The following is a 26,471-nucleotide window of genomic DNA, read 5'->3' as shown; positions in this document are numbered from 1 at the left end:
GTTGGTGACTGGGATTCATATTCCTCTATTATATTAGAAACGTGGGATCAGAAATACTTGGTGCTTTACCCTATACATGTTGCCTGCTGTAGTTACAAATAATTATTGATTATTGGGTTTGTGTATATTTCCTGGATTAGGCTCTATGTACACTTGGCACTATATATATATATATATATATATATATATATATATATATACACTCACTGGCCACTTTATTAGGTACACCTGTCCAACTTCTTGTTAACACTTAATTTCTAATCAGCCAATCACATGGCGGCAACTCAGTGCATTTAGGCATGTAGACATGGTCAAGACAATCTCCTGCAGTTCAAACCGAGCATCAGTATGGGGAAGAAAGGTGATTTGAGTGCCTTTGAACGTGGCATGGTTGTTGGTGCCAGAAGGGCTGGTCTGAGTATTTCAGAAACTGCTGATCTACTGGGATTTTCACGCACAACCATCTCTAGGGTTTACAGAGAATGGTCCGAAAAAGAAAAAAAATCCAGTGAGCGGCAGTTCTGTGGGCGGAAATGCCTTGTTGATGCCAGAGGTCAGAGGAGAATGGGCAGACTGGTTCGAGCTGATAGAAAGGCAACAGTGACTCAAATCGCCACCCGTTACAACCAAGGTAGGCCTAAGAGCATCTCTGAACGCACAGTGCGTCGAACTTTGAGGCAGATGGGCTACAGCAGCAGAAGACCATACCGGGTACCACTCCTTTCAGCTAAGAACAGGAAACTGAGGCTACAATTTGTACAAGCTCATCGAAATTGGACAGTAGAAGATTGGAAAAACGTTGCTTGGTCTGATGAGTCTCGATATCTGCTGCGACATTCGGATGGTAGGGTCAGAATTTGGCGTAAACAACATGAAAGCATGGATCCATCCTGCCTTGTATGGAGCATCTTTGGGATGTGCAGCCGACAAATCTGCGGCAACTGTGTGATGCCATCATGTCAATATGGACCAAAATCTCTGAGGAATGCTTCCAGCACCTTGTTGAATCTATGCCACGAAGAATTGAGGCAGTTCTGAAGGCAAAAGGGGGTCCAACCCGTTACTAGCATGGTGTACCTAATAAAGTGGCCGGTGAGTGTATATATCAGTTGTTTTGTATTACCAGTTATTCACTTTGGAATATTGTTGTTTAGTTCTTACAGCCTTCTTTGTCTTTCCCGGTTTCTCTCCATCACATGTTCTTTTTCACCCCGTGGACTTTGTGCCCCGTGTATGGACTGGCAATTTGGTGTCGCTTTTTCCCCCATTGTAAATAAACAGAGTTTTGCATTTTACTTGTTATGTTTTTATGAATTATTGTAATAAAGATTGTTGATATTTTTGATACACTCCTGCGCCCATCTCTTTTTGGTTTGATGTATAAATATGTATGTGTGGTGCCCCTGAAGGTCCGGACACCACATAAGTACTGCATCTCAGCTAGAGATGTAGTATCCCAACTCTCTGGTAAGAAGGGAACATTGTACAGAACTCTAACACCTGCATCCAACACCACACTTCTCCAGTCAGGGCACCTGGGTGTACCCTTAGGGAGGATGGCCTCATCCCAGGCTGGAGAGGGTTAATAGGTAGAGGGTATGGGTGGAGGAAGGTAGGAAAGAGGGGGAGCTAGGACACACTTAGAGATAAAGAAGAGAGTTGGCGAAAGGGAGAGGAGCTGAGCAGATGTGAGAGTCTGCAGCTCCTGACAGGCTGAAGGGAGAAGGAAGGCAAGAAGCTCACAGGAAGCTAGAAGGGGTTCCAGGGACACGGGAAGTGCGGAGGCCTCCCATGCGACCCGTATCCAGAAGTGGAGGAACCAGGCCGCAGTAGCGGACCGGCCCCTGAATTAGTGGGAAAACTTCAATCTCCAGCTAAGAATCAGGAGGCTGCTGTGATTGCAGGTGCAGCAGCCACATTTGCACCTACTCGCCGAAAAGGTGAACACAGAGGGTCCAGGCAACAGAGAGTACGTCACCCGACAAGACCCGTGTTCACTGGTTTGGAACACTGGGTGGCAAGTGCAGGGCAGGAGAGGCGATAGCCAGCGCAGAAAAATGGCCAGGAGATGCACATATATAAGAGGAGTTCTGGACAGGTGCCCGACTTGCCAAAGAGTTTCCTGGACTTTTTAATCGGAGGACTCAGCACCCTGGCTGGGGGCCCGAACTGTAAGTAAAACTGGGAAAACTTCAACATGCTGTGTGTCATGATCTCTGCAGGCAGAGATCATAGCAAGCCTATAGAGGGACAAGCTCTCGGAAGATGGAACTATACTGACCATGAACTAAGCCTGCCGCGCAACTAGAAATAGCCAGGTAGCATTTCCTATTTATCGCTAGATGCCCAGCTCTGGCCTAAGACCTAAATAGCTAGCAGAGGGAAATATAAGACCTGGCTCACCTCTAGAGAAATATTCCAAAGAAGACAGTAGCCCCCCACATATAATGACGGTGAGTTCAGATGAAACAACAAACGCAGCAGGAAAATAGTCTTAGCAAATTTGAGGTCCGCTTACTAGATAGCAGAAGACAGATAGTATACTTTCATGGTCAGCAGAAAAACACTAACAAAACACCATCCAGAGATTACCTTAAACTCTGGCATTAACTCATAACGCCAGAGTAGCAATCCCTGATCAACGAGAGCTTTCCAGACACAGTAACAAAACTTCAGCTGTGAACTGGAACAAATAGGCAAAACGAAAACATGGACAAAAGTCCAACTTAACTAGTAGTTGTCTAGAAGCAGGAACAAGCACTGAGAGGCATCAGATAACATTGTTGACCGGCAAGAAACCACCAGAGAAATGAGCTTAAATAGCGACACCCACTACTGATGGAACCAGGTGAAACAGGAAAGAGGATGACAAGTCCAATTCCACAAGCGGCCACCGGGGGAGCCCAGAATCCAAATTCACAACAGTACCCCCCCCTCAAGGAGGGGGCACCGAACCCTCACCAGATCCACCAGGGCGACCAGGATGAGCCCTATGGAAGGCACGAACAAGATCAGAAGCATGAACATCAGATGCATTGACCCAAGAATTATCCTCCTGGCCGTAACCCTTCCAGTTGACCAGATACTGGAGTCTCCGTCTGGAAACACGAGAGTCCAAAATTTTCTCCACAACGTACTCCAACTCACCCTCAACCAACACCGGAGCAGGAGGCTCAACTGAAGGTACAACAGGTACCTCATACCTGCGCAATAACGACCGATGAAAAACGTTATGAATGGAAAAGGACGCAGGGAGGTCCAAACGGAAAGAAACAGGATTAAGAATCTCCAATATTCTATAAGGGCCGATGAACCGAGGTTTAAACTTAGGAGAAGAGACCCTCATAGGGACAAAACGAGAAGACAACCACACCAAATCTCCAACACAAAGCCGAGAACCAACACGACGATGACGGTTGGCAAAACGCTGAGTCTTCTCCTGGGACAACTTCAAATTGTCCATAACCTGCCCCCAGATGTGATGCAATCTCTCCACCACCGCATCCACTCCAGGACAATCCGAGGATTCCACCTGACCGGAGGAAAATCGAGGGTGAAACCCCGAATTACAGAAAAACGGGGACACCAAGGTGGAAGAGCTGGCCCGATTATTGAGGGCGAACTCTGCCAATGGCAAAAAAGCAACCCAATCATCCTGGTCAGCAGAGACAAAACACCTCAGATATGTCTCCAGGGTCACCCCTGAGCAAGGAAATCACAATCCTAACCTGCTGAGCAGGGTCTCCAGCTGAACGAGACTTCAGGGACAAATAAAGCTTACAATTATTTCGGAAATTCTGGAAGCTAGCTCTATTCCCTGTGAAGAACTCCGGCAAAGGAATTCTCGGGTCAGATACCGGAGCATGTACCACAAAATCTTGTAAATTTTGTACTTTCGTGATGAGATTATTCAAACCCGCAGTTACACTCTGGAGATCCATTATTGTCAGGTGCACACAGAGCCATACAGAGATTAGGAGGAGAGAGAGAAAAAAGACTGCAGCAAGGCAGACTGGAGGGAAAAAAAAAAAAAAAAAAAAAATTTCCAGCAGACTTCTTATAACTCTCCTTTCTCAACCTGGGTCTTTAACACTTTATGGGCCGGTCAAACTGTCATGATCTCTGCAGGCAGAGATCATAGCAAGCCTATAGAGGGACAAGCTCTCGGAAGATGGAACTATACTGACCATGAACTAAGCCTGCCGCGCAACTAGAAATAGCCAGGTAGCATTTCCTATTTATCGCTAGATGCCCAGCTCTGGCCTAAGACCTAAATAGCTAGCAGAGGGAAATATAAGACCTGGCTCACCTCTAGAGAAATATTCCAAAGAAGACAGTAGCCCCCCACATATAATGACGGTGAGTTCAGATGAAACAACAAACGCAGCAGGAAAATAGTCTTAGCAAATTTGAGGTCCGCTTACTAGATAGCAGAAGACAGATAGTATACTTTCATGGTCAGCAGAAAAACACTAACAAAACACCATCCAGAGATTACCTTAAACTCTGGCATTAACTCATAACGCCAGAGTAGCAATCCCTGATCAACGAGAGCTTTCCAGACACAGTAACAAAACTTCAGCTGTGAACTGGAACAAATAGGCAAAACGAAAACATGGACAAAAGTCCAACTTAACTAGTAGTTGTCTAGAAGCAGGAACAAGCACTGAGAGGCATCAGATAACATTGTTGACCGGCAAGAAACCACCAGAGAAATGAGCTTAAATAGCGACACCCACTACTGATGGAACCAGGTGAAACAGGAAAGAGGATGACAAGTCCAATTCCACAAGCGGCCACCGGGGGAGCCCAGAATCCAAATTCACAACAGTACCCCCCCCCTCAAGGAGGGGGCACCGAACCCTCACCAGATCCACCAGGGCGACCAGGATGAGCCCTATGGAAGGCACGAACAAGATCAGAAGCATGAACATCAGATGCATTGACCCAAGAATTATCCTCCTGGCCGTAACCCTTCCAGTTGACCAGATACTGGAGTCTCCGTCTGGAAACACGAGAGTCCAAAATTTTCTCCACAACGTACTCCAACTCACCCTCAACCAACACCGGAGCAGGAGGCTCAACTGAAGGTACAACAGGTACCTCATACCTGCGCAATAACGACCGATGAAAAACGTTATGAATGGAAAAGGACGCAGGGAGGTCCAAACGGAAAGAAACAGGATTAAGAATCTCCAATATTCTATAAGGGCCGATGAACCGAGGTTTAAACTTAGGAGAAGAGACCCTCATAGGGACAAAACGAGAAGACAACCACACCAAATCTCCAACACAAAGCCGAGAACCAACACGACGATGACGGTTGGCAAAACGCTGAGTCTTCTCCTGGGACAACTTCAAATTGTCCATAACCTGCCCCCAGATGTGATGCAATCTCACTGTCATGATCTCTGCAGGCAGAGATCATAGCAAGCCTATAGAGGGACAAGCTCTCGGAAGATGGAACTATACTGACCATGAACTAAGCCTGCCGCGCAACTAGAAATAGCCAGGTAGCATTTCCTATTTATCGCTAGATGCCCAGCTCTGGCCTAAGACCTAAATAGCTAGCAGAGGGAAATATAAGACCTGGCTCACCTCTAGAGAAATATTCCAAAGAAGACAGTAGCCCCCCACATATAATGACGGTGAGTTCAGATGAAACAACAAACGCAGCAGGAAAATAGTCTTAGCAAATTTGAGGTCCGCTTACTAGATAGCAGAAGACAGATAGTATACTTTCATGGTCAGCAGAAAAACACTAACAAAACACCATCCAGAGATTACCTTAAACTCTGGCATTAACTCATAACGCCAGAGTAGCAATCCCTGATCAACGAGAGCTTTCCAGACACAGTAACAAAACTTCAGCTGTGAACTGGAACAAATAGGCAAAACGAAAACATGGACAAAAGTCCAACTTAACTAGTAGTTGTCTAGAAGCAGGAACAAGCACTGAGAGGCATCAGATAACATTGTTGACCGGCAAGAAACCACCAGAGAAATGAGCTTAAATAGCGACACCCACTACTGATGGAACCAGGTGAAACAGGAAAGAGGATGACAAGTCCAATTCCACAAGCGGCCACCGGGGGAGCCCAGAATCCAAATTCACAACAGCTGTGTCCTTCCATTTCTTTCCAGCATCACGTACGCTGTACCACTACCTGCTACTAGAAACATTGTCACCCACACCACTAACTGCCCTGGGGACCAAGCTCTACCTGTGGAGAGATTTAACAACTCGGCTGCTTTATCAACTTCCCCAGAAGACTGCACAGCAGCGTCGGCTAACATCTCCATGGCCGAGTACCACAGATGGCATGACAAACATTCCCTTTAAAAACGTCCCCTTTAATTTGGACACCCAGGGCCACGGACCGGGTCACTGCTGTTGTGACCGACCCCTTTAAGGACCACCAGAACCGGTACCGAGTATTCCCCACGGCCCTGGTGGGCACTCCATATGCACAGGGATCCACTTTGTGGTGGCTGCAGACAGACAGACACACAGAACTGTATCATTTAAAGGAAATCTGTCAGTAGGATCAGCCTCCTAAGCCATCCATATTGGCATGCAGGCTATAGAAAGTTGGACAAAGTGATAACTTGATACGCATTGTGATACGATGTCTTGTTAAAAAAAATATCCACATTTTTATGTTAGCAAATAAGTTAAGATCTATGGGCCGGGCACAGATCTCTCAGAGAAAATGCTTCCAGAGATTATTTTAAATGTAAGTAGGCGTTACCAGTGTGGTATTTAATGGCTGCTCTCTTCTCTCATAATCACACACAGCTTGGCAGTGAGATCAGAGCTAAGAAAGCACTGCAGAAGTGAACTTTGTCCTATTGCAAAAACATTTCCAGCTGCTGTCCTCTGACATCTCACAGGCAGCTGATGTGGGGGGAAGGGCAGTACAGCAAAGCTGACAGCACTGTGGGAAGGCAACTGCAAATGTGCTTGATGTGTTTGTAATGAGACAAGGTTCAACTCTGCTGTACTGTGTTAGATCTGATCTCAATACAGAGCTGTATGTGATTAGGAGAGGAGAAGACTGGTAACAGCTCTTTCATCTAACAATCTCTGGAGTCAGATTCTCAGGGAAATCTGTGTCCAGCCCACAGATCCTTACAACTCATTTACATATTAAGAAAAACATGAATGTCTCTGGAATAAGACATTGGATCACAGATATCAAGGTATCATGCTGTTCAGTTTTCTAGGGCCTACATCCCCATGTAGACAGCTTAGGAGGGTAGATTCTACTGACAGATTCCCTTTAATTCTACATCTCAGTTGAGGGAAGCATTACGCTGCCACTGTTTACAAGGGTGGATTTTTCTGTTTAGATGTACTTTTGTTTATACTGTGATTCAGGAAGCACTTTGCTGGCACTATATTTTGTCATTTATTACATTTCTGCTGTTTCTCAAATCTTGTGAAAAGCATACAAGTAAGATCCTACCCCTGATCAATAATTTCATCAAGTATCAGAAAAACTGTGTCCATATTTTCCAACAGCAAATTCCTGTCTATGTGCTTCCTGTGGATGAGAAAAATATGGTCAGATTAGTGATTTTACCAACAGCTTAAAGGGAATTTTCAGTTTGAATAATGCAATTAACCTGCAGACACAGGGTTAATCTGCAGGTTAGTAGATTAATAAAGGTGTGTGGCTGCCGTACTGAAAGTGCAGAACCCAGGAGGAATAATTTTATTTCTCCCAGGAGCCGCCGGCTTTCAGTCATGCAGGTGAGCCTTTGCGGCTACAGTCACCACTCAGTATACTGTGAGTGACAGCTGTAAGTGCCCCAGCACTGACTGACAGTTGGCTTTACACTGCTGCACTGCTGAGTGAGCTGTCAGTCAGAGACATGCCTTTATGAGCTAAAGCTGGCGGATCCCATGAGAAATAAAGTTCATTTTCTCCTGGGTGCTGCACTTTCAGTACTGGGGCCAGACACCTTCATAACACTATTATTATTATTAGTAATGTTATCTGACCTGACAGGTTCCCTTTAAGCTTGAACAATTAAAGGGTTGGGTCAGTAAATAAGACAGATCTAACAAGTCCAACATTCAATGTTACAAAGCAGAGGTGTGAATGCACAAAGCAACAATGCTAAAAAACTGCTCGCAAGCAGTAAAATATTTTTTTTTATTTTTAATTTAACTTTTTAATTACAGGTGTAAAATATTCAGTGGCTGTAAAAGATTTTTATTTTTCTAGTATACATCATTAAGAAACTATATTGAGACACAACAATCTTATCATTGATATTACTATCATTATTATTATAATGTCCAGATGGGAATATTTACATGCTTAAAAATCACCTCTCCTGCTTTTTACTCACTTTTGTCCAGTCTCTTTAAACTTTTAGGCTGCCGTCAGACTAGCAGTATTTGGTCAGCATTTTACATCAGTATTTGTAAGCCAAAACCAGGAGTGGAACAAATAGAGGAAAAGTATAATAGAAACATATGCACCACTTCTGCATTTATCACCCACTCCTGGTTTTGGCTTACAAATACTGATGTAAAATACTGACCAAATACTGCTAGTGTGACTGCAGCCTAAAAGTGAACAAGATATTTTTTTAATGTACTGAAAAACGGGCAGAGATCCTGAAAACTGCAAGGATTTAAAGCACAAAAAGGAGATTTACAAACCTGTCTGAAAGCAGATGTCCTTGTTGTCCATGGCAGCCAGTCACAGCACAGCTTTCATTTCCTACAGTAGTTTTGAAAAATGAAACGTGTGCTGTGATTGGTTGCTATGGGCGACAAAGACAGTCTTGCTTTTAGGCAATTTTAATAATCTGCCCCTTTAAAATATCTTAAAATTTAATAACTTTTTATACAGTATTTATTTTATATGTGAAAACACGCAGACACTTGCATTGGTGGACAAATGTGTAGGAACAGTCTAACTCAAACATTGCTTTTTTGGGGAGGATTTATGGGGGAGTGCGAATATAAGAAAGGACAGACCATATACTTCATAATTGTGTTGGATCCATTTTTGGTACATGTGTCCATTTTTATCATCAGTGTGGCACCATTTTTTTACATAATGAAGCCTCTGAGAGCAATCTGTTTTTTTCACTGACCAGTTGCCTTGCTTTGGTGAGATATAATCGAAAGCAGGAGCAAAAATTGACGTCTCTGTTTTTTTGGTGGGGGTTGTGAACACTAAGTCATAGACTTGTGAACAACCCTACAGACAGTAAGTATTCTATCTGTGGAGACCATGGATAGAACACGTATGTGAAAATGGATGTCTGAATGGGGCCTTACCAGGGTCATCGCTGCTAATCCCAACTGACATAGACGGATTAGATTGGATGAAAACGACAAACAGCAAACTGTGATGACTCTTGACTCCATGTATGGCATAAAGTTCAGGACAGTTAAAAGGAACACGTCACCCCAATTAGGCTGAATCGGAAAGAGTGCATTTACATCATTTTTTCCCTCACATGCTCTGGCATTTCAGAGAAAACTTACTTTAAATAATTGACTGGGGACCATAGCCGGAGACCAGACTAGTCCAACGTCGCCATTGGCCGGCTCTTCCCAGCACCACTCTAGGTGACTGACAAAATAGTCTGAGTCCCAGGCCGGATTGTTTCAGAATAAAACTTACTTAGTTCCAGTCCAGCATCCAGGCTCTGATACACGCAGCTCGTGGTTTGGGCAGCATGAACCAGGTGACAGGTTCCTTTTAAGAAATAATTTTTCTAACAAATAATTTCATTCTTACTTGAGATATGTGAAGATTTCTATGCATTTATTGTGTCTTGTGACAGATAAGCCATGCACACAGACGTGCGCTACTCACCGCAGTACATGGCACAGGCTTTCACATAGACATGTCAGTGCAGCGAGAAGCATCAGCTGAAGACAGATATCACAATTATTGTGCTGAACCATGTAAAACATTATCATTCGTGATGTTAAAACACTACATAGTCACTACGACGGACTTCACGACAACTTGTTTGTAACAAACCCGTGACACTGTAAGATCATATGTAACAAAGATGGTCACCAGGGTTGATAACCTTAATAATAATAATAATAATGATAATAATAATAATGTTATTTCTATAGCACCCTTAGGCAAAATGAAGACCGCGCTCACGGGATATATTTAAAATGGTTTATTTTAGCCTACGCGTTTCAAGAGCGTTCCTGCTCTCTTCCTCAGGGCATGTAATACATAACACAATATGGAGTATATTTATAGAAAAGAAAGGAAGGGGAGGGGCGACAATGCCCCTATATTATAGTACTTGAACTAGTTAAAAACATATATATATATGGTAATACAAAGGCAATACACATTAATATCAATAACCTAAAACGAAAATTTATTAAAAAGACAAACAGAAACATGAAAAGATGAAAAAATTATTAAAATAAATAAAAAATAAACTGGGACCTGAGTATAAAAAGGCAGGGATCTCAGGTAGCACAACAAGTATTCGAACCGGGGACCCTTGTATGGTAATTCTATTATTTAAGCTCCTCAAGTCATTGTGCCACCGGTTCCTGATAGGTTAGAGGATGTCTGCTATTACATTTAGCCCTTCAGGTTCAAGGGAATTCAAGGTGTATATCCAATAAATTTCTTTCCTATTAAGTGACTGTGTACGATTAGAAACATGTGCAGGAACGTGATCAATGGGGTGAACACGAAATAATAAAGGATTACAATTATGTGCGATATTGAAATGTCTAGAAAGACCATGTTTTAGATAACCTGTTTTAATATTGTGTCGGTGTGAGTTCATACGGAGGTGGAGTGGTTGTGTAGTCCTACCAACATATATCTTGTTGCAAGGACAAGTGATAATGTAAATAACAAAGGAAGTGGTGCAGGTGAAGACATGACTGATTGGAAAAGAATAAGGAAAGGAAGGATGTTTGAATCCTGTACTGGTATGGGCTATAATACCACAACATAGACATTTTTTGTGAAAACATTTAAAAATCCCTGGTTTTTGTGCAACAAATGATTTTTTTCTTTCATCAAGAAGTCTGCTGGGAGCCAATTTGTTTTTCAGGCTTGGTGCTCTCCTAAAAATAATGTTAGGATGTTGTGGCACCAGTTTACCAAGTATTTTATCCTCTCTTATTATATGCCATAATTCATTAATAGATTTTTTAATAAATTTGTGGTCAGTACTGAATGTGGTTAAAAAACTACAGGTGTATTCATCTAAATTAGCTGCAGTGTCACCTTTTTATTTTTTTAATAACATTTCTTGATTAAAATTCTTAAAAACGTGTTCGATTGCTCTGTTTACCAACTCCCTGGGGTATTTTTGTGCTAAAAACTTATTTTTTAAAACCTCCGATTGATCCTTAAAATCACTATCAGAAGAACAATTTCTCCTAATACGCATGAACTGGCTTTTTGGAATATTACAAAGCCATTTATCAAGATGGTTGCTATTATAATGAACATAGCTATTACTATCTACTTTTTTAAAAAAGTTCTTTGTATGAATTTCGCCATCCACAATAAAGAATATCACATCTAGATAATTGATAGCAGTTTTATTAAAAACAGAAGTAAAATCGAGACCCCAGGGGTTGTTTTTCAGCTCTGATATTAAAAATTCAGGAGGTTTAAAAGTTGTATCCCAAATAAAAACAAGGTCATCAATATAACGTCCATAAAAAACCATACAATCAGTAAAAGCACTATTATAAATAAAGGAATTCTCAAAATGACCCATAAATAAATTAGCATAAGTTGGTGCTACCCGAGATCCCATTGCTGCACCATGTGTCTGGTGGTACAGTTCACCCAAGAAAGTAAAATAATTATTTTTTAAAATAAAACTCATTCCCGACATTAAAAATTGTTTTTGTTTGTCCGATAATCTCGGATCTGTATCCATAAATAATTTCATACTTTCAAGTCCAATTTCGTGTTTGATATTTGTATATAATGAGCAAACATCAACTGTAACAAATACATAACTATCTTTCCATTTAATATTTCTGATACGTCTGATCACATGTGCAGAATCCTTAATATAGCTTCTCAATTGGGTAACATGTACCTGCATAATACTGTCTATATAGCTAGATAGGTTTGAGGTCAGGGAACCAATACTAGAAATAATGGGACGACCCGGGGGATTTTTTAGACTCTTGTGAATTTTAGGAATATGGTACATGAAAGGTACGCTTGGGTTTGTTATGGAAAGAAACTTGCTCTCGTTCTCATTTAAGACACCACTATCAAAAGCTTCCTTGATCATGAATTTATAGGCTTTTTGCATTTCTGTGCCTAATATTAATGATAATGTAGAACCATCTAATACACCCGAACTCACAGGGTTACATTTGGATGTCAAACGAAAAAGCAAATTTTATCCGATAGAAAGTAAGGGTCCTCATTTGGAAACATTTTCCAATTTACTACTTAAAAAATTTAATAATATTGAAAAAAATTGCAAGTTAAAATCTAAAAAAGGTGGGAATTTAACACCCGATGAGAAAGCGTCTCTTTTAAAACTCAAAAATAATAAAGAGATAGTCATCAGAGCTGCGGATAAGGGAGGTGGTATAGTGGTGCAAGACCGTGGTGACTATATAAAAGAAGCCCATAATATATTGTCTGACCATGATTTTTATTCTAAAATAACCAATGATCCTTTTTCAGAAATGCAAAAAGCCTATAAATTCATGATCAAGGAAGCTTTTGATAGTGGTGTCTTAAATGAGAACGAGAGCAAGTTTCTTTCCATAACAAACCCAAGCGTACCTTTCATGTACCATATTCCTAAAATTCACAAGAGTCTAAAAAATCCCCCGGGTCGTCCCATTATTTCTAGTATTGGTTCCCTGACCTCAAACCTATCTAGCTATATAGACAGTATTATGCAGGTACATGTTACCCAATTGAGAAGCTATATTAAGGATTCTGCACATGTGATCAGACGTATCAGAAATATTAAATGGAAAGATAGTTATGTATTTGTTACAGTTGATGTTTGCTCATTATATACAAATATCAAACACGAAATTGGACTTGAAAGTATGAAATTATTTATGGATACAGATCCGAGATTATCGGACAAACAAAAACAATTTTTAATGTCGGGAATGAGTTTTATTTTAAAAAATAATTATTTTACTTTCTTGGGTGAACTGTACCACCAGACACGTGGTGCAGCAATGGGATCTCGGGTAGCACCAACTTATGCTAATTTATTTATGGGTCATTTTGAGAATTCCTTTATTTATAATAGTGCTTTTACTGATTGTATGGTTTTTTATGGACGTTATATTGATGACCTTGTTTTTATTTGGGATACAACTTTTAAACCTCCTGAATTTTTAATATCAGAGCTGAAAAACAACCCCTGGGGTCTCGATTTTACTTCTGTTTTTAATAAAACTGCTATCAATTATCTAGATGTGATATTCTTTATTGTGGATGGCGAAATTCATACAAAGAACTTTTTTAAAAAAGTAGATAGTAATAGCTATGTTCATTATAATAGCAACCATCTTGATAAATGGCTTTGTAATATTCCAAAAAGCCAGTTCATGCGTATTAGGAGAAATTTTTCTTCTGATAGTGATTTTAAGGATCAATCGGAGGTTTTAAAAAATAAGTTTTTAGCACAAAAATACCCCAGGGAGTTGGTAAACAGAGCAATCGAACACGTTTTTAAGAATTTTAATCAAGAAATGTTATTAAAAAAAGAAAAAGGTGACACTGCAGCTAATTTAGATGAATACACCTGTAGTTTTTTAACCACATTCAGTACTGACCACAAATTTATTAAAAAATCTATTAATGAATTATGGCATATAATAAGAGAGGATAAAATACTTGGTAAACTGGTGCCACAACATCCTAAAATTATTTTTAGGAGAGCACCAAGCCTGAAAAACAAATTGGCTCCCAGCAGACTTCTTGATGAAAGAAAAAAATCATTTGTTGCACAAAAACCAGGGATTTTTAAATGTTTTCACAAAAAATGTCTATGTTGTGGTATTATAGCCCATACCAGTACAGGATTCAAACATCCTTCCTTTCCTTATTCTTTTCCAATCAGTCATGTCTTCACCTGCACCACTTCCTTTGTTATTTACATTATCACTTGTCCTTGCAACAAGATATATGTTGGTAGGACTACACAACCACTCCACCTCCGTATGAACTCACACCGACACAATATTAAAACAGGTTATCTAAAACATGGTCTTTCTAGACATTTCAATATCGCACATAATTGTAATCCTTTATTATTTCGTGTTCACCCCATTGATCACGTTCCTGCACATGTTTCTAATCGTACACAGTCACTTAATAGGAAAGAAATTTATTGGATATACACCTTGAATTCCCTTGAACCTGAAGGGCTAAATGTAATAGCAGACATCCTCTAACCTATCAGGAACCGGTGGCACAATGACTTGAGGAGCTTAAATAATAGAATTACCATACAAGGGTCCCCGGTTCGAATACTTGTTGTGCTACCTGAGATCCCTGCCTTTTTATACTCAGGTCCCAGTTTATTTTTTATTTATTTTAATAATTTTTTCATCTTTTCATGTTTCTGTTTGTCTTTTTAATAAATTTTCGTTTTAGGTTATTGATATTAATGTGTATTGCCTTTGTATTACCATATATATATATATGTTTTTAACTAGTTCAAGTACTATAATATAGGGGCATTGTCGCCCCTCCCCTTCCTTTCTTTTCTATAAATATACTCCATATTGTGTTATGTATTACATGCCCTGAGGAAGAGAGCAGGAACGCTCTTGAAACGCGTAGGCTAAAATAAACCATTTTAAATATATCCCGTGAGCGCGGTCTTCATTTTGCCTAAGACTACTACTCCCAACATCCTCCTGGATTTCTGTGGAGACCTGCTGCTACGGTTACACCCGCATGGGAGTTGTGACCCATTTTCACAACTGCAATAGGTGAGCATATTCCCTACCAAGTCTGTATTTATCTATATACAGTGTGACACATTGGGGGCGCCTTGTGTTTTTTTTTTTTTTTTTTTTCTTTTTATTTCTATAGCACCAACATATTCTGCAGCACTTTATATTACAGAGGGGACTTGTACAGACAAAGACATTACAGAACACACAATTCAACAGATACCAAAAGGAGTGAGGGCCTTGCTCACAAGATTAGAATCTGAGAAAATGGGGGAAGGACACATCAGTTAAATGGTAAAAACTGTTTGTGATGAACCAGTTTAAAGAAGTGCATGTTTGGGCCATGCTTAAAACTGTGGCTATTGGGAATTCATCGAATTGTCCGAGGTAGTGCATTCCAGAGAATTGGCGCAGCACGCGAAAACCTTATTGTTACTTCCAGAAAAATCAAACGCATCTATTTTTTTATGGACATTTGAAAAATAGATCCATATTTTTACAGACTGTACAGGAGATTGAGGACGTTTGGCAACAATGTTGGCCCCACGTGGCTTGCTAGTCTGTTTTATGTTGCTTCTTACTTCCCAAACACATGCCAGCAAGGGTGCAGAAAACAGTTGGGCTATGTTCTCTTCTTAGTGCTTTTGGCACACAAAAAAATAACAAAAATGGTGCTAAGTATGATGTGATATATCGGCACTGTAGATAGCACATTTGCAGGTGCTTTCTTCTGGTAGGAAAATGTGTAAGAGGTTTTTATGTCTCTAGTGTGGGGAAAACCTGCTGCAGGTACTATAATTTGCACTAGTTCAGCAATATCATTTGTGCACTGAGAACACAAGATTGTCTATAGATTATAATTATATAATTATGGTCAGTTTCATAGGTTTAGTGAGAGAGGGTATATTATATAGTACTTTGTAAGATAGATAGATAATAGATAGATATGAAATAGATAGATGATAGATAGAGGTGCTTCTCACAAAATTAGAATATTATCAAAAAGTTAATTTATTTCAATTCTCCAATACTCCAATACAAAAAGTGAAAATCATATATTATATAGAGTCATTACAAACAGAGTGATCTATTTCAAGTATTTATTTCTATTAATGTTTATGATTATGGCTTATAGCCAATGAAAACCCAAAAGTCATTATCTCAGTAAATTCGAATAATTAACAAAAAAAACACCTGCAAAAGCTCCCTAAGTCTTTAAAATAGTCCCTTAGTCTGTTTCAGTTGGCTTCACAATCATGAGGAAGACTGCTGACTTGACAGATGTCCAGAAGGCAGTCATTGACACACTCCACAAGGAGGGTAAGCCACAAAAGGTCATTGCTAAAGAAGCTGGCTGTTCACAGAGTGCTGTATCCAAGAATATCAAAGAAATTGTCCACTACAATAAACATTTTTTTTTTTTCATAAATCTTGCTATTATGTGCCACTGAAAACATCCACTGTCTTTATTTTGGCAATATTACCTTTTATCATGCTGTAGCAGCACATCTTTAGTGCTGGATCCAGCTCTCATGGGGTTAATCGACAACTTCCTTTCTCCTGACTTACTGTGCTCTAATACTACAAGTTCCATGATGCATTGCACTCGCCTGTAACTCTGCACCTGGCACACCCACTCCAAAACACACCCCAACCCCTCCCTCCTCTCCCCCCTCTATCTTCAAAAAGATTTGTGATGTAATTTCTGTCCAACATCCTCTTTTACATTTGTCCAACCCACAACTCCGTTACACACAGATAGATGGATAGATAGATAGATAGATAACAAATAGATAGATAGATAGATAGATATGAGATAGATTGATAGATAGATAGATAGATATGGGATAGATAATAGATATGAGATAGATAGATAGATAGATAGATAGATAGATAGATAGATAGATAGATAGATAGATAGATATGAGATAGATAGATAGATAGATATGGGATGGATAGATAGATACATACAGATATATCTATGTCTATTTCCATAGATATGTCCATATCCATGTTTCTAAACTCCTTCACCCCTGGAGCTTTTTTCGTTTATCGCTCCCCTTCTTTCCAGAGCCATAATTTTTCCGTCAATATGGCCATGTGGGGGCTTATCTTTGGCGGGACAAGTTCTACTTTTGAACGACACCATTGGTTTTACCATGTCGTGTAACAGAAAATGTGAAAAAAAGTCAAAGTGCGATGAAATTGCAAAAAAAGTGCAATCCCACACTTGTTTTTTGCTTGGCTTTTTTGCTAGGTTCACTAAATGCTAAGGCTGTGTGCACACGTTGCAGATTTGATTGCAGATCCGCAGCATTTTTTGCCGCACACAATTGCATCAAATCCGCAGTGTAGTGCACAACCAATGTAAGTCTATGGGAGCCGCAGACTTGTTGTGCACATGTTGCGGAAAAAGCCGCACCGAAACGCAGCTTTTTTTTTTCCGGAGCATGTCACTTCTTTTGTGCCAAACTGCAGCGTTTATGCACCCATAGACTTTCATTGAGTCGGGCACATCCGCAGCAAAACCGCAGAGGTAAAAAAGATCTGCAGTTAAGATGCGGATGTGGGTCCGAGAAATGCTGCAGTTCGGGAAGAGGGAAGTGTGTGGATGGTGACTGTGTGCGTGTATGTGTGTGCGGGCGGGGTCTGGGGGCTGTTCGGATGTGTGCGGCGCTGTGCGGGACTGTTCAGGTGTGTGCGGGGTCTGCGGGCTGTTTGGATGTGTGCGGCGCTGTGTGGGGCTGTTCAGGTGTGTGCGGGGTCTGCGGGCTGTTCGGATGTGTGCGGGGCTGTGCGGGGGGTCTTTTGGGGTTGTGTGTGCAGGCATCATCCGATGGGACTACAAGTACGCAGCATCCAATCTGCAGCTAATTCGGATGTAATCCGGACAGTGGACACGCACCCTACACTATCCATACATCTATCAATAGATACAGTATATCTATCCAGATATATCTATAGATAGATATAGGAATAAGTAGATGTATGTGTAGCGCCCCCACTGCCGCAGGGCCGAGGGGTACCCGGTACCGGGCCTCTGAGTCTCTGTTCTGGGGTTGTCACGGTGGCTAGACCCGGCCCGTCACCCTGCTGAGGGGTGTACAATGAAGGTGGAGGTATGGTGATGATGTTATGATGTGGTGCAGGTCGCAGTAAATAACGAGGACACCAGGTTGCAGTCTCTTTACCTCTTTACTGAAGGCTTCAGGATCCTCAGTCCGGAATACGGTTAAACAGGCTGCGCAAGTCCGGCCGGTCCGATGGCACCTCCAGGGTTCCCTTTGCAGGTGGAAATCTGTGCCTACCTTCTAGCGCTTGTGTGTTGTGGTCCTCCCCTGCTGTGCTTACGGGATAGTCCCCACAACTGTTGTGTCTGTTTCTGAAGTTCCCTCACAACTCGATTATGATGTTCTGCTTCGTCCCCCCAGATGATATGGCTAGGACGCACCCGTATGACGGGTAGGCTCGAAGTTCTTCTGGGACCCTAGAGTCGCCCCTCTCCAAATGTTGCCCCCTATGTCTTCTTAGGTGATTTGAGTGAGACAGCCCGCCTATAACTGACTGTCCTGCCGTAGGTTTGAAGTAAGGCCTGGAGCTCAATACTTCCTCAGCGTTCCGGCCACCGGCTACGCGCCTCAGTAGGATGTTGCCTCGTCTTACAGCACGACTCCTACTGGTGTTTCTCCTTGTTGCGTTGACCTCTTTTCTCACTCAGCACAATAAACCTCGCTTCTTGTCCTTTCTTGGGGTACTGCCGCGATGAAGCGCAGGCGCGGTCCCGTAACGTTCTCTCTGATCGCTAGGCCTCTGTCAGGATCCCACCCCTGACAGGGACCCCCCTGAATCTTCCCCTGCAACACCCTCTGCCACAGGATGATGCCTGGTTCCAACCCAGTCAGCTTCTCTCTAACTTCCTATCCAACCCCCAGTTTTACCAGATTGTGAGGAGTGGCCTAATACATAGCACCCTTAGCTCCCCCTGGAGGCCAGACTGTGAAGTGTATTGGTGTCTGTGATACCTGGTCAGGTGAACTCCTTCAGTGCCATCGGACGTACCATAGCCTCCCTTAGCGGCGGAGCATCAGTACTGCAACGACCAGGACTCTGGGGCGCTGCATATGCATCTATAGATCTATCTATATGTAGATCTGTCTATCCATTTCATCTATCATCTATATGTCTATCTGTGTGTAATTGAGTGTGGGTTGGACAATAATGACATCACAAATCGTTTTTTTTTGTTCAATAATACATCTTTATTTAGCTTTCAAAAACGCATACAAAAACGCACAAAAAACACGCAAAAACCGCAACAAAAACCGCACCAAGAACTGCATCAAAACCACACAAAAAACCCGCATCAAAACCGTGCAAAAACATGAAAAAAACGTGAAAAAAATGCATCCAAAACGCAGCGGCGTTTTCAGCAAGGAGATGCAGATTTTGTGCAGAAAATTCTGCACCCAAATCTGCAACGTGTGCACACAGCCTAAAACTGACCTGCCATTATGATTCTCCAGGTCATTACGAGTTCATAGACACCAAACATGTCTAGGTTATTTTTTATCTAAGTGGTGAAAAAAAATTCCAAAGTTTGCTAAAAAGAAATAAAATAATTGCTCCATTTTCCGATACCCGTAGCGTCTATATGTTCTGAGATATCGGGTCGGGTGAGGGCTAATTTTTTGCGCGCCGAGCTGACGTTTTTAATGATACCACATTTGTGCAGATACGTTCTTTTGATCACTCATTATTGCATTTTAATGCAGTGTCGCGGCGACCAAAAAAACGTAATTTTGTCTTTTGATTTTTTTTTCTCGCTATGCCGTTTAGCGATCATGTACATTTTTTTTTTTTTGCATTGAAAACAGCTGACATGTTGCGGCTTTGAAGTGGGCTCACCGCGAAGCCCACCTCAAAGCGGGGGATACTGCCAGCTGACGTACTATTCCGTCAGCTGGCAGAAAAGGGTTAATGAATAATATGTTTCAGTTAAAAAAAAAAAAAAAAAAGAAAAAAAAAATGGCGTGGGCTCCCGCGAAATTTTCTGCACCAGAGGGGGGAAAGCCGACGGCCGGGGGCCAATATTTGTAGCCTGCTATGAATATCAGCCCGCAGCTGTCTGCGTAGCCTTTACTGGCTATTAAAATAGGGGGATCCCCCCAAAAAATGACGTGGGGTCCCCCTATATTTTATAAAAGGCTACGCAGACAGCTGCGGGCTGATATTCATAGCCTAGAGAGGGGCCATGGATATTGGTCCCCCCCGGCTACAAATACCAGTCCGCAGCCGCCCCAGAAATGGCGCATCTGTAAGATGCGCCAATTCCGGCACTTAGCCCCTCTCTTCCCACTCCCGTATAGCGGTGGGATATGGGGTAATAAGGGATTAATGTCACCTTGCTATTGTAAGGTGACATTAAGCCGGGTTAATAACGGAGAGGCGTCAATAAGACGCCTATCCGTTATTAATCCAATACTAATAAAGGGTTAATAAAACACACACACATTAGGAAAAAAGTATTTTATTATTCTTCATTTAACCATACTTACCATACTTCAGCGCCTGCAAAAAACGAAAAATAATAAACCGTATACTACCTGTCCGCCGTAGTCCAATTAATAACGTGTGTCCCACGACGATCTCCCCTATAGAACAGTGACATCGGGTGATGTCACTGCTCTATAGGACCCTCAGTGACACACTGACAGGAGACAGTGGCTCCTGCAGTGCATCACTGAGGTTACTATAGTTCACTGGTCTCACTTTATGGCACAGCAATGCCATAAAGTGAGACTAGGGACTATTTTTTCACAGGGGCGTAGGAATACATTGTGGGGAATACATTGTAGAAGGATACCTTCCTCCCCTCATTGTGTTCCTGGAGCCCCTGGAGAGCGGTCGCATCAGCTGATGCTCCTGCTCTCCACGGGAGATCGTCGAGGGACACTCGTTTTAATTGGATTTCTGCGAATCAGGGAGTATATTGGTTGTTTATTATTTTAATATTTTTTACAGATGACACTGGCTTCGGGGAACAAAGTGACAAGTGATGGTGAGTATGTACTCTATGTTACATGTACTGTATGTCTATATGTATGTTGTATGTATGTACTGTATGTATGTACTGTATGTGGCATGTCACATGATGTCACATGCTGCATGTCGTCGCATGGCGCATGTCGTTGCATGGCGCATGTCGCCGCATGTTGTCTCATGTCACATGCTGCATGGCGCATGTCGTCGCATGGCGCATGTCATCGCATGATGCATGTCGTTGCATGATGCATGTCGTCGCAGGTCGCTTGCTGCATGTCGTCGCATGGCGCATTTCGTCACATGGCGCATGTCATCGCATGGCGCATGTCGTCGCATGCTGCATGTCGTCGCCTGTTGTCACATGTCGCATGCTGCATGTCATCGCATGGCGCATGTCGTTGCATGGCGCATGTTGTCACATGTCGCATGCTGCATGTCGGCGCATGCTGCATGTCGTCGCATGCTGCATGTCGTCGCATGTTGTCACATGTAGCATGTCGCATGGTGCATGTCGCATGGTGCATGGCGCATGGCGCATTTCGTCACATGGTGCATGTCGTCGCATGGCGCATGTCGCCGCATGTTGTCACATGGCGCATGGCGCATGTCGCCGCATGTTGTCGCATGTCGTCGCATGGCGCATGTCGTCGCATGGCGCATGTTGACGCATGTCACCACATGTTGTCTCACGTCGCATGGTGCATGTCACATTTCGCATGCTCCATGTTGTCGCATGTCCTGTATGTGTGTTCTATGTATGTATGTATGTACTGTATATGTGCGTGTGTGTTTTTTTTTTTTACATTCAACACATTAGCTGGATGATGGGACTACTACTGTCCCATCATTGGCTAATGTGTCACTGTAGCAGGCAGAGCCCGATGGGACTTGTAGTCCCATTGGACGATGCCTGCACACAGAGACGACGACGCCACCACCACCGCACAGCCACACTCCAGCACCTTCGGTTTCACAGCGCAGACCCCCGCCGTCGCACAGGCCACCACCACCGCACTGGCCGCCGCAACGGCACCGGCCGCCGCTGACGCACCGGCCGCCACCGCCGCCGCAACGGCCGCCGCAACGGCACCGTTGCCAGAGTCTGGAAATTGACGTGACATCGGCGGAAATTAGCGGTGGCTGCAGCCTGGGCGTCACGTGACCCGGACTCAGCCGCCGCCATAGCGCCGCTCACAGGCGAAAACGGCAACAGAAGGTATTTATAAAATTCATTAGGGGCCTCGGGGGGATACATTGGGGGGGTTAACTGAAAGTAGTGGACAACCCCTTTAATGGAAAGTTGAGTGGAAGGAAAAAGTGTGATAGAAAAAGGTGCACAAGCAACCGGGATAATCGCAGCTTTGAAAGGATTGTTAAGAAAAGGCCATTCAATAATTTGGGGGAGATTCACAAGGAGTGGACTGCTGCTGGAGTCTTTGCTTCAAGAGCCACCACACACAAACATATCCAGGACATGGGCTACAAGTGTTGCATTCCTTGTGTCAAGCCATTCATGACCAATAGACAACGCCAGAAGCGTCTTACCTGGGCCAGGGAGAAAAAGAACTGAACTGTTGCTTAGTGGTCCAAGGTGTTGTTTTCAGATAAAAGTAAATTTTGCATTTCATTTGGAAATTAATGTCCCAGAGTCTGGAGGAAGAGTGGAGAGGCACAATCCAAGCTGCTTGAGGTCTAGTGTGAAGTTTCCACAATCAGAGATCGTTTGGGGAGCCATGTCATCTGCTGGTGTAGATCCACTGTGTTTTATCAAGACCAAAGTCCGCGCAGCCGTCTACCAGGAAATTTTTTGAGATGGAAATTTAATTCTCCAGCAGGACTTGGCACCTGTCCACACTGCCAAAACTACCAATACCTGGTTTAAAAACAACAGTATCACTGTGCTTGATTGGCCAGCAAACTCACCTGACCTTAACACCATAGAGAATCTAAGGCAGGGGTGGGCAATTAATTTTCCCAAGGGGCCACATGATAGACCGTGACTGTTGTGGAGGGCCGAACCAATAGGCCGAAATTAACTCTGCTCAATTTTAATATTGATATATTATAATTATTATACTATTGATAATTTTATTAATATTAATTGTATCACTTAATATTGAGCAGAATTAAGTATGCTGACATCCCCCTATATATCGTTTGAACCCGAGCACAGCCCCATCTGTATATCGTATGAGCCCACCAACATCCCCTTATATGTGGCATGAGCCCCGCACAGCCTCCCCATATACTGTATGAGCCCCACACAGCCTCCCCCATATACACTGCATGTTGCCCCATAGCCTCCCCATGTGCAGCATGTTGCCCCCATAGCCTCCCCATGTGAAGCATGCTGCCCCCATAGCCTCCCCATGTGAAGCATGCTGCCCCCATAGCCTCCCCATGTGAAGCATGCTGCCCCCATAGCCTCCCCATGTATAGCATGTCACCTCTATATGCAGCACCAAGTGCCACGTCGCCCTCATGTGCAGCGCCATGTGCAGCATGTCACCCCCCATGTGCAGCACCATGTCACCCTCCCATGTGCAGCACCATGTCACCCCATGTGTGCAGCACCATGTCACACCCCCATAGCCTCCCCATGTACACCCAAATAGCCTATACACATGAGAGAGAAAAAATTAACCCCACATACTCACCTCGGTCCCGTTCCCTGGCGCACTGCTTGTCTCCCCGCCTCCGGTGCGCTGACTCTTCGATGTACATAGATGACGCAATGAAGTGACGTCATTGCGTCAGCTGTTTCACACGCTGATTGGTGGAGGAATTGGCTGGAGGCCCCTCCTCCAACAAAGGAGTCAGCGGCGCAGCGCAGAGCCACAGATGGAGAGACAGCAAGCGGGCGGGCACTGTGCGGCCCATGGACCTCTGATTTCCAGCCCCACGGCTGTCTTGGTACATGGGCCGGACTGAGACAGCCAGAGGGCCTGATGTGGCCCGTGGGCCTCACTTTGCCCAGGTCTGATCTAAGGGGTATTGTCAGGAGGAAAAAGAGAGACACCAGATCCAACAATTTTGTGAGAAGCACCTATAGATATGATATTGATTTATATGGAATAGGGAGATAAATAAGAGATAGATAGATAGATAGATAGATAGATAGATAGATAGATAGAGGATAGATAGATATGAGATAGATAGATAGATAGATAGATAGACAGACAGACAGACAGACAGACAGACAGACAGACAGATAGATAGATAGATAGATAGATAGATAGATAGATAGATAGATAGATATGAGATAGGCCTGCTTTATATTATCTATCTAATGAAAAGTTTGGTTGCAAGCTTCCAGGACTATTGACCGCAATATACAAAAATCTAAGGAAAAGCAGAATTTTCTTGTTGTTCAAATCTAAAAAGAAAAAGAACAGTGATTTGTTCCATGCCCAAATTACGCAATGTTTCGGCTCTAACAGGGAGCCTTTTATATTTGGTATGGTCATGGAAGAAATCACTATTTTCTTTTGCGCCTCATGGAAATGCTGTTTTTTTTCTTAGATTTGTAGATAACAGTTACACAAGAGGTAGAGAGATAAACCTTCTAGGGGAAGGAAATGTGACAGATGTCCTTTGAAAAATTGAACGTTTGCCTTTTTTTTCTCATGGACGAATCTTTCTAACATTTTACTGTCTCAGCAAATCAGACAGTTGAGAATTCTGAACCCTGGTGAATGGATTGTTTAGCCACAATCAGCGGTCCTCATTGCTGTCATCTTATAGTACAATACTGCCGACCATGGCACAAAATACCATTTGGCAGCTTCATATGTCTCCTCTGGCACAAGAAAATCACGCTGAAGGAGAATGAAATTGCGACACAGTGGAGGAGTTTGTATAGCTGCACATGTTTTCCATAAGGAATTGATATCCATAACTAAAAATATCTTATGCTGGGTTAGTAAAATTAATTTTACACCAGGACGTATATCCAATGGATGAATAGTACAGCATGCTTCCGTTGACACTTTCATTGTGTTTTCCTACAACAACACGTAATGTTATAATGGTCATCTGGCATGTGAAGGGCTTTGGAAGCAATGATCGCACACCGTATGATTGGAGATGGAGTGATCTGGCAAACAATATGACATTATGACATTATCACAACATAAATATTGCAAAATTACATATTTACGACATTACAAATATAGCATTATATTATAAATATGGCATTATGACATCAGAAGTATAACATTATGACACGATCATGGCATCATAAATACAGCAGAACACCAGCAGGACTTCATCGTCACAACACAATTATAGCATTAGTACATAATAAATATGGTATTATGACATCATACTGACTACCACTAAAACAAAATGAAAATAGCATTATGACATCATAAATTTATCAGCATGATATAGTAAATATGGCATTATAACACCATCATAAATACAGTTGTGACAACATAATGACATTACAGATGTAGTATTATTATGAATATGACATCATCATGGCATCCTAAATATAGAATAAACATGATGACTCTTAAGTGCTGTGGAACTAATGGCGCTATGTAAGTAAAATAAACATCAGCTGGGCTTCATCGTGACATAAGAATTATGTGATTATGACATCACTAAGACATCACCTTAGTGTAAATATAGCATCATGATGATATCAACATGACATAATAAATATAGCTTTATAATACCATCACATTAGAAATGTAGATTTATGATGTCATCATGATATCTATAATATAACGCTGGGAGCGTCACTCTGTCCGAAGCCTTTATAGACTGCGCAAGCGCCGGCGCAGTCTGGACCCCACAGAGTGACGCTCCCAGGAGATCGCGGTATGCGTAAGCGCTGAACGCACACCGCGATCTCCAACGGAGAAGCAGGGACGTGCCAGAAGGGTGAGTATATGCTATATTTACCTGTCCCCGTTCCAGTGATGCGTGCTGCTCCATCCTCCGCCTGCGACTATTCAGTCAGAGGGCGGCGCGCATTAACGCGTCATCGCGCCCTCTGAACTGAACGGTTCAGAGGGCGCGATGACGCGCTTAATGCGCGCCGCCCTCTGACTGAACAGTCACAGGCAGAGGACCCGGAAGATGGAGCGGTGCGCAGCAGTGGAACAGGGGACAGGTAAATATAGCAAGTGCCGGGGGCCTGAGCTAGTGGCGACTCCGGCACCTGACCCCCCCAGCGCGCCGGTGTCCCCGCCTGCTCAGGCCGCCAGCACTCGGCGCCCAGCACAGCCGCCCGCACTCACCACCGCCACGCACAGCCGACCGCACTCACCACCGCCACGCACAGCCGCCCGCACTCAGCACCGCTAAGCACAGCACCGCCACGCACAGCCGCCCGCACTCACCACCGCCACGCACAGCCGCCCGCACTCACCACCGCCACGCACAGCCGCCCGCACTCAGCACCGCCACGCACAGCCGCCCGCACTCAACACCGCCACACACAGCCGCCCGCACTCAGCACCGCCACGCACAGCCGCCCGCACTC

At 43.0% G+C, this 26,471-nt stretch overlaps 1 protein-coding gene across 2 annotated transcripts in view; it reads right to left on the bottom strand.

Moving 5' to 3' along the window:
- The window catches only part of COPZ2 (coat protein complex I subunit zeta 2), a 55,331-nt gene that overhangs the window by 4,485 nt on the left and 24,375 nt on the right, over positions 1-26,471 (bottom strand). For both annotated transcript variants that reach the window (XM_077252225.1, XM_077252224.1), the window contains 2 exons: positions 9,849-9,904; positions 7,470-7,547 (listed from right to left, as the gene is read on the bottom strand). In XM_077252225.1, the coding sequence (XP_077108340.1) occupies positions 7,470-7,547; positions 9,849-9,904 (134 nt within the window). The remainder of the gene's footprint in view (positions 1-7,469; positions 7,548-9,848; positions 9,905-26,471) is intronic.

The sequence above is a fragment of the Ranitomeya variabilis genome, chromosome 4 (genome assembly GCF_051348905.1).
Source record: "Ranitomeya variabilis isolate aRanVar5 chromosome 4, aRanVar5.hap1, whole genome shotgun sequence".
In the NCBI taxonomy this organism is placed as follows: Eukaryota; Metazoa; Chordata; class Amphibia; order Anura; family Dendrobatidae; genus Ranitomeya; species Ranitomeya variabilis.
Note: the sequence above shows the minus strand (reverse complement) of the source record. Positions and strands in the feature narration are given on the sequence as shown.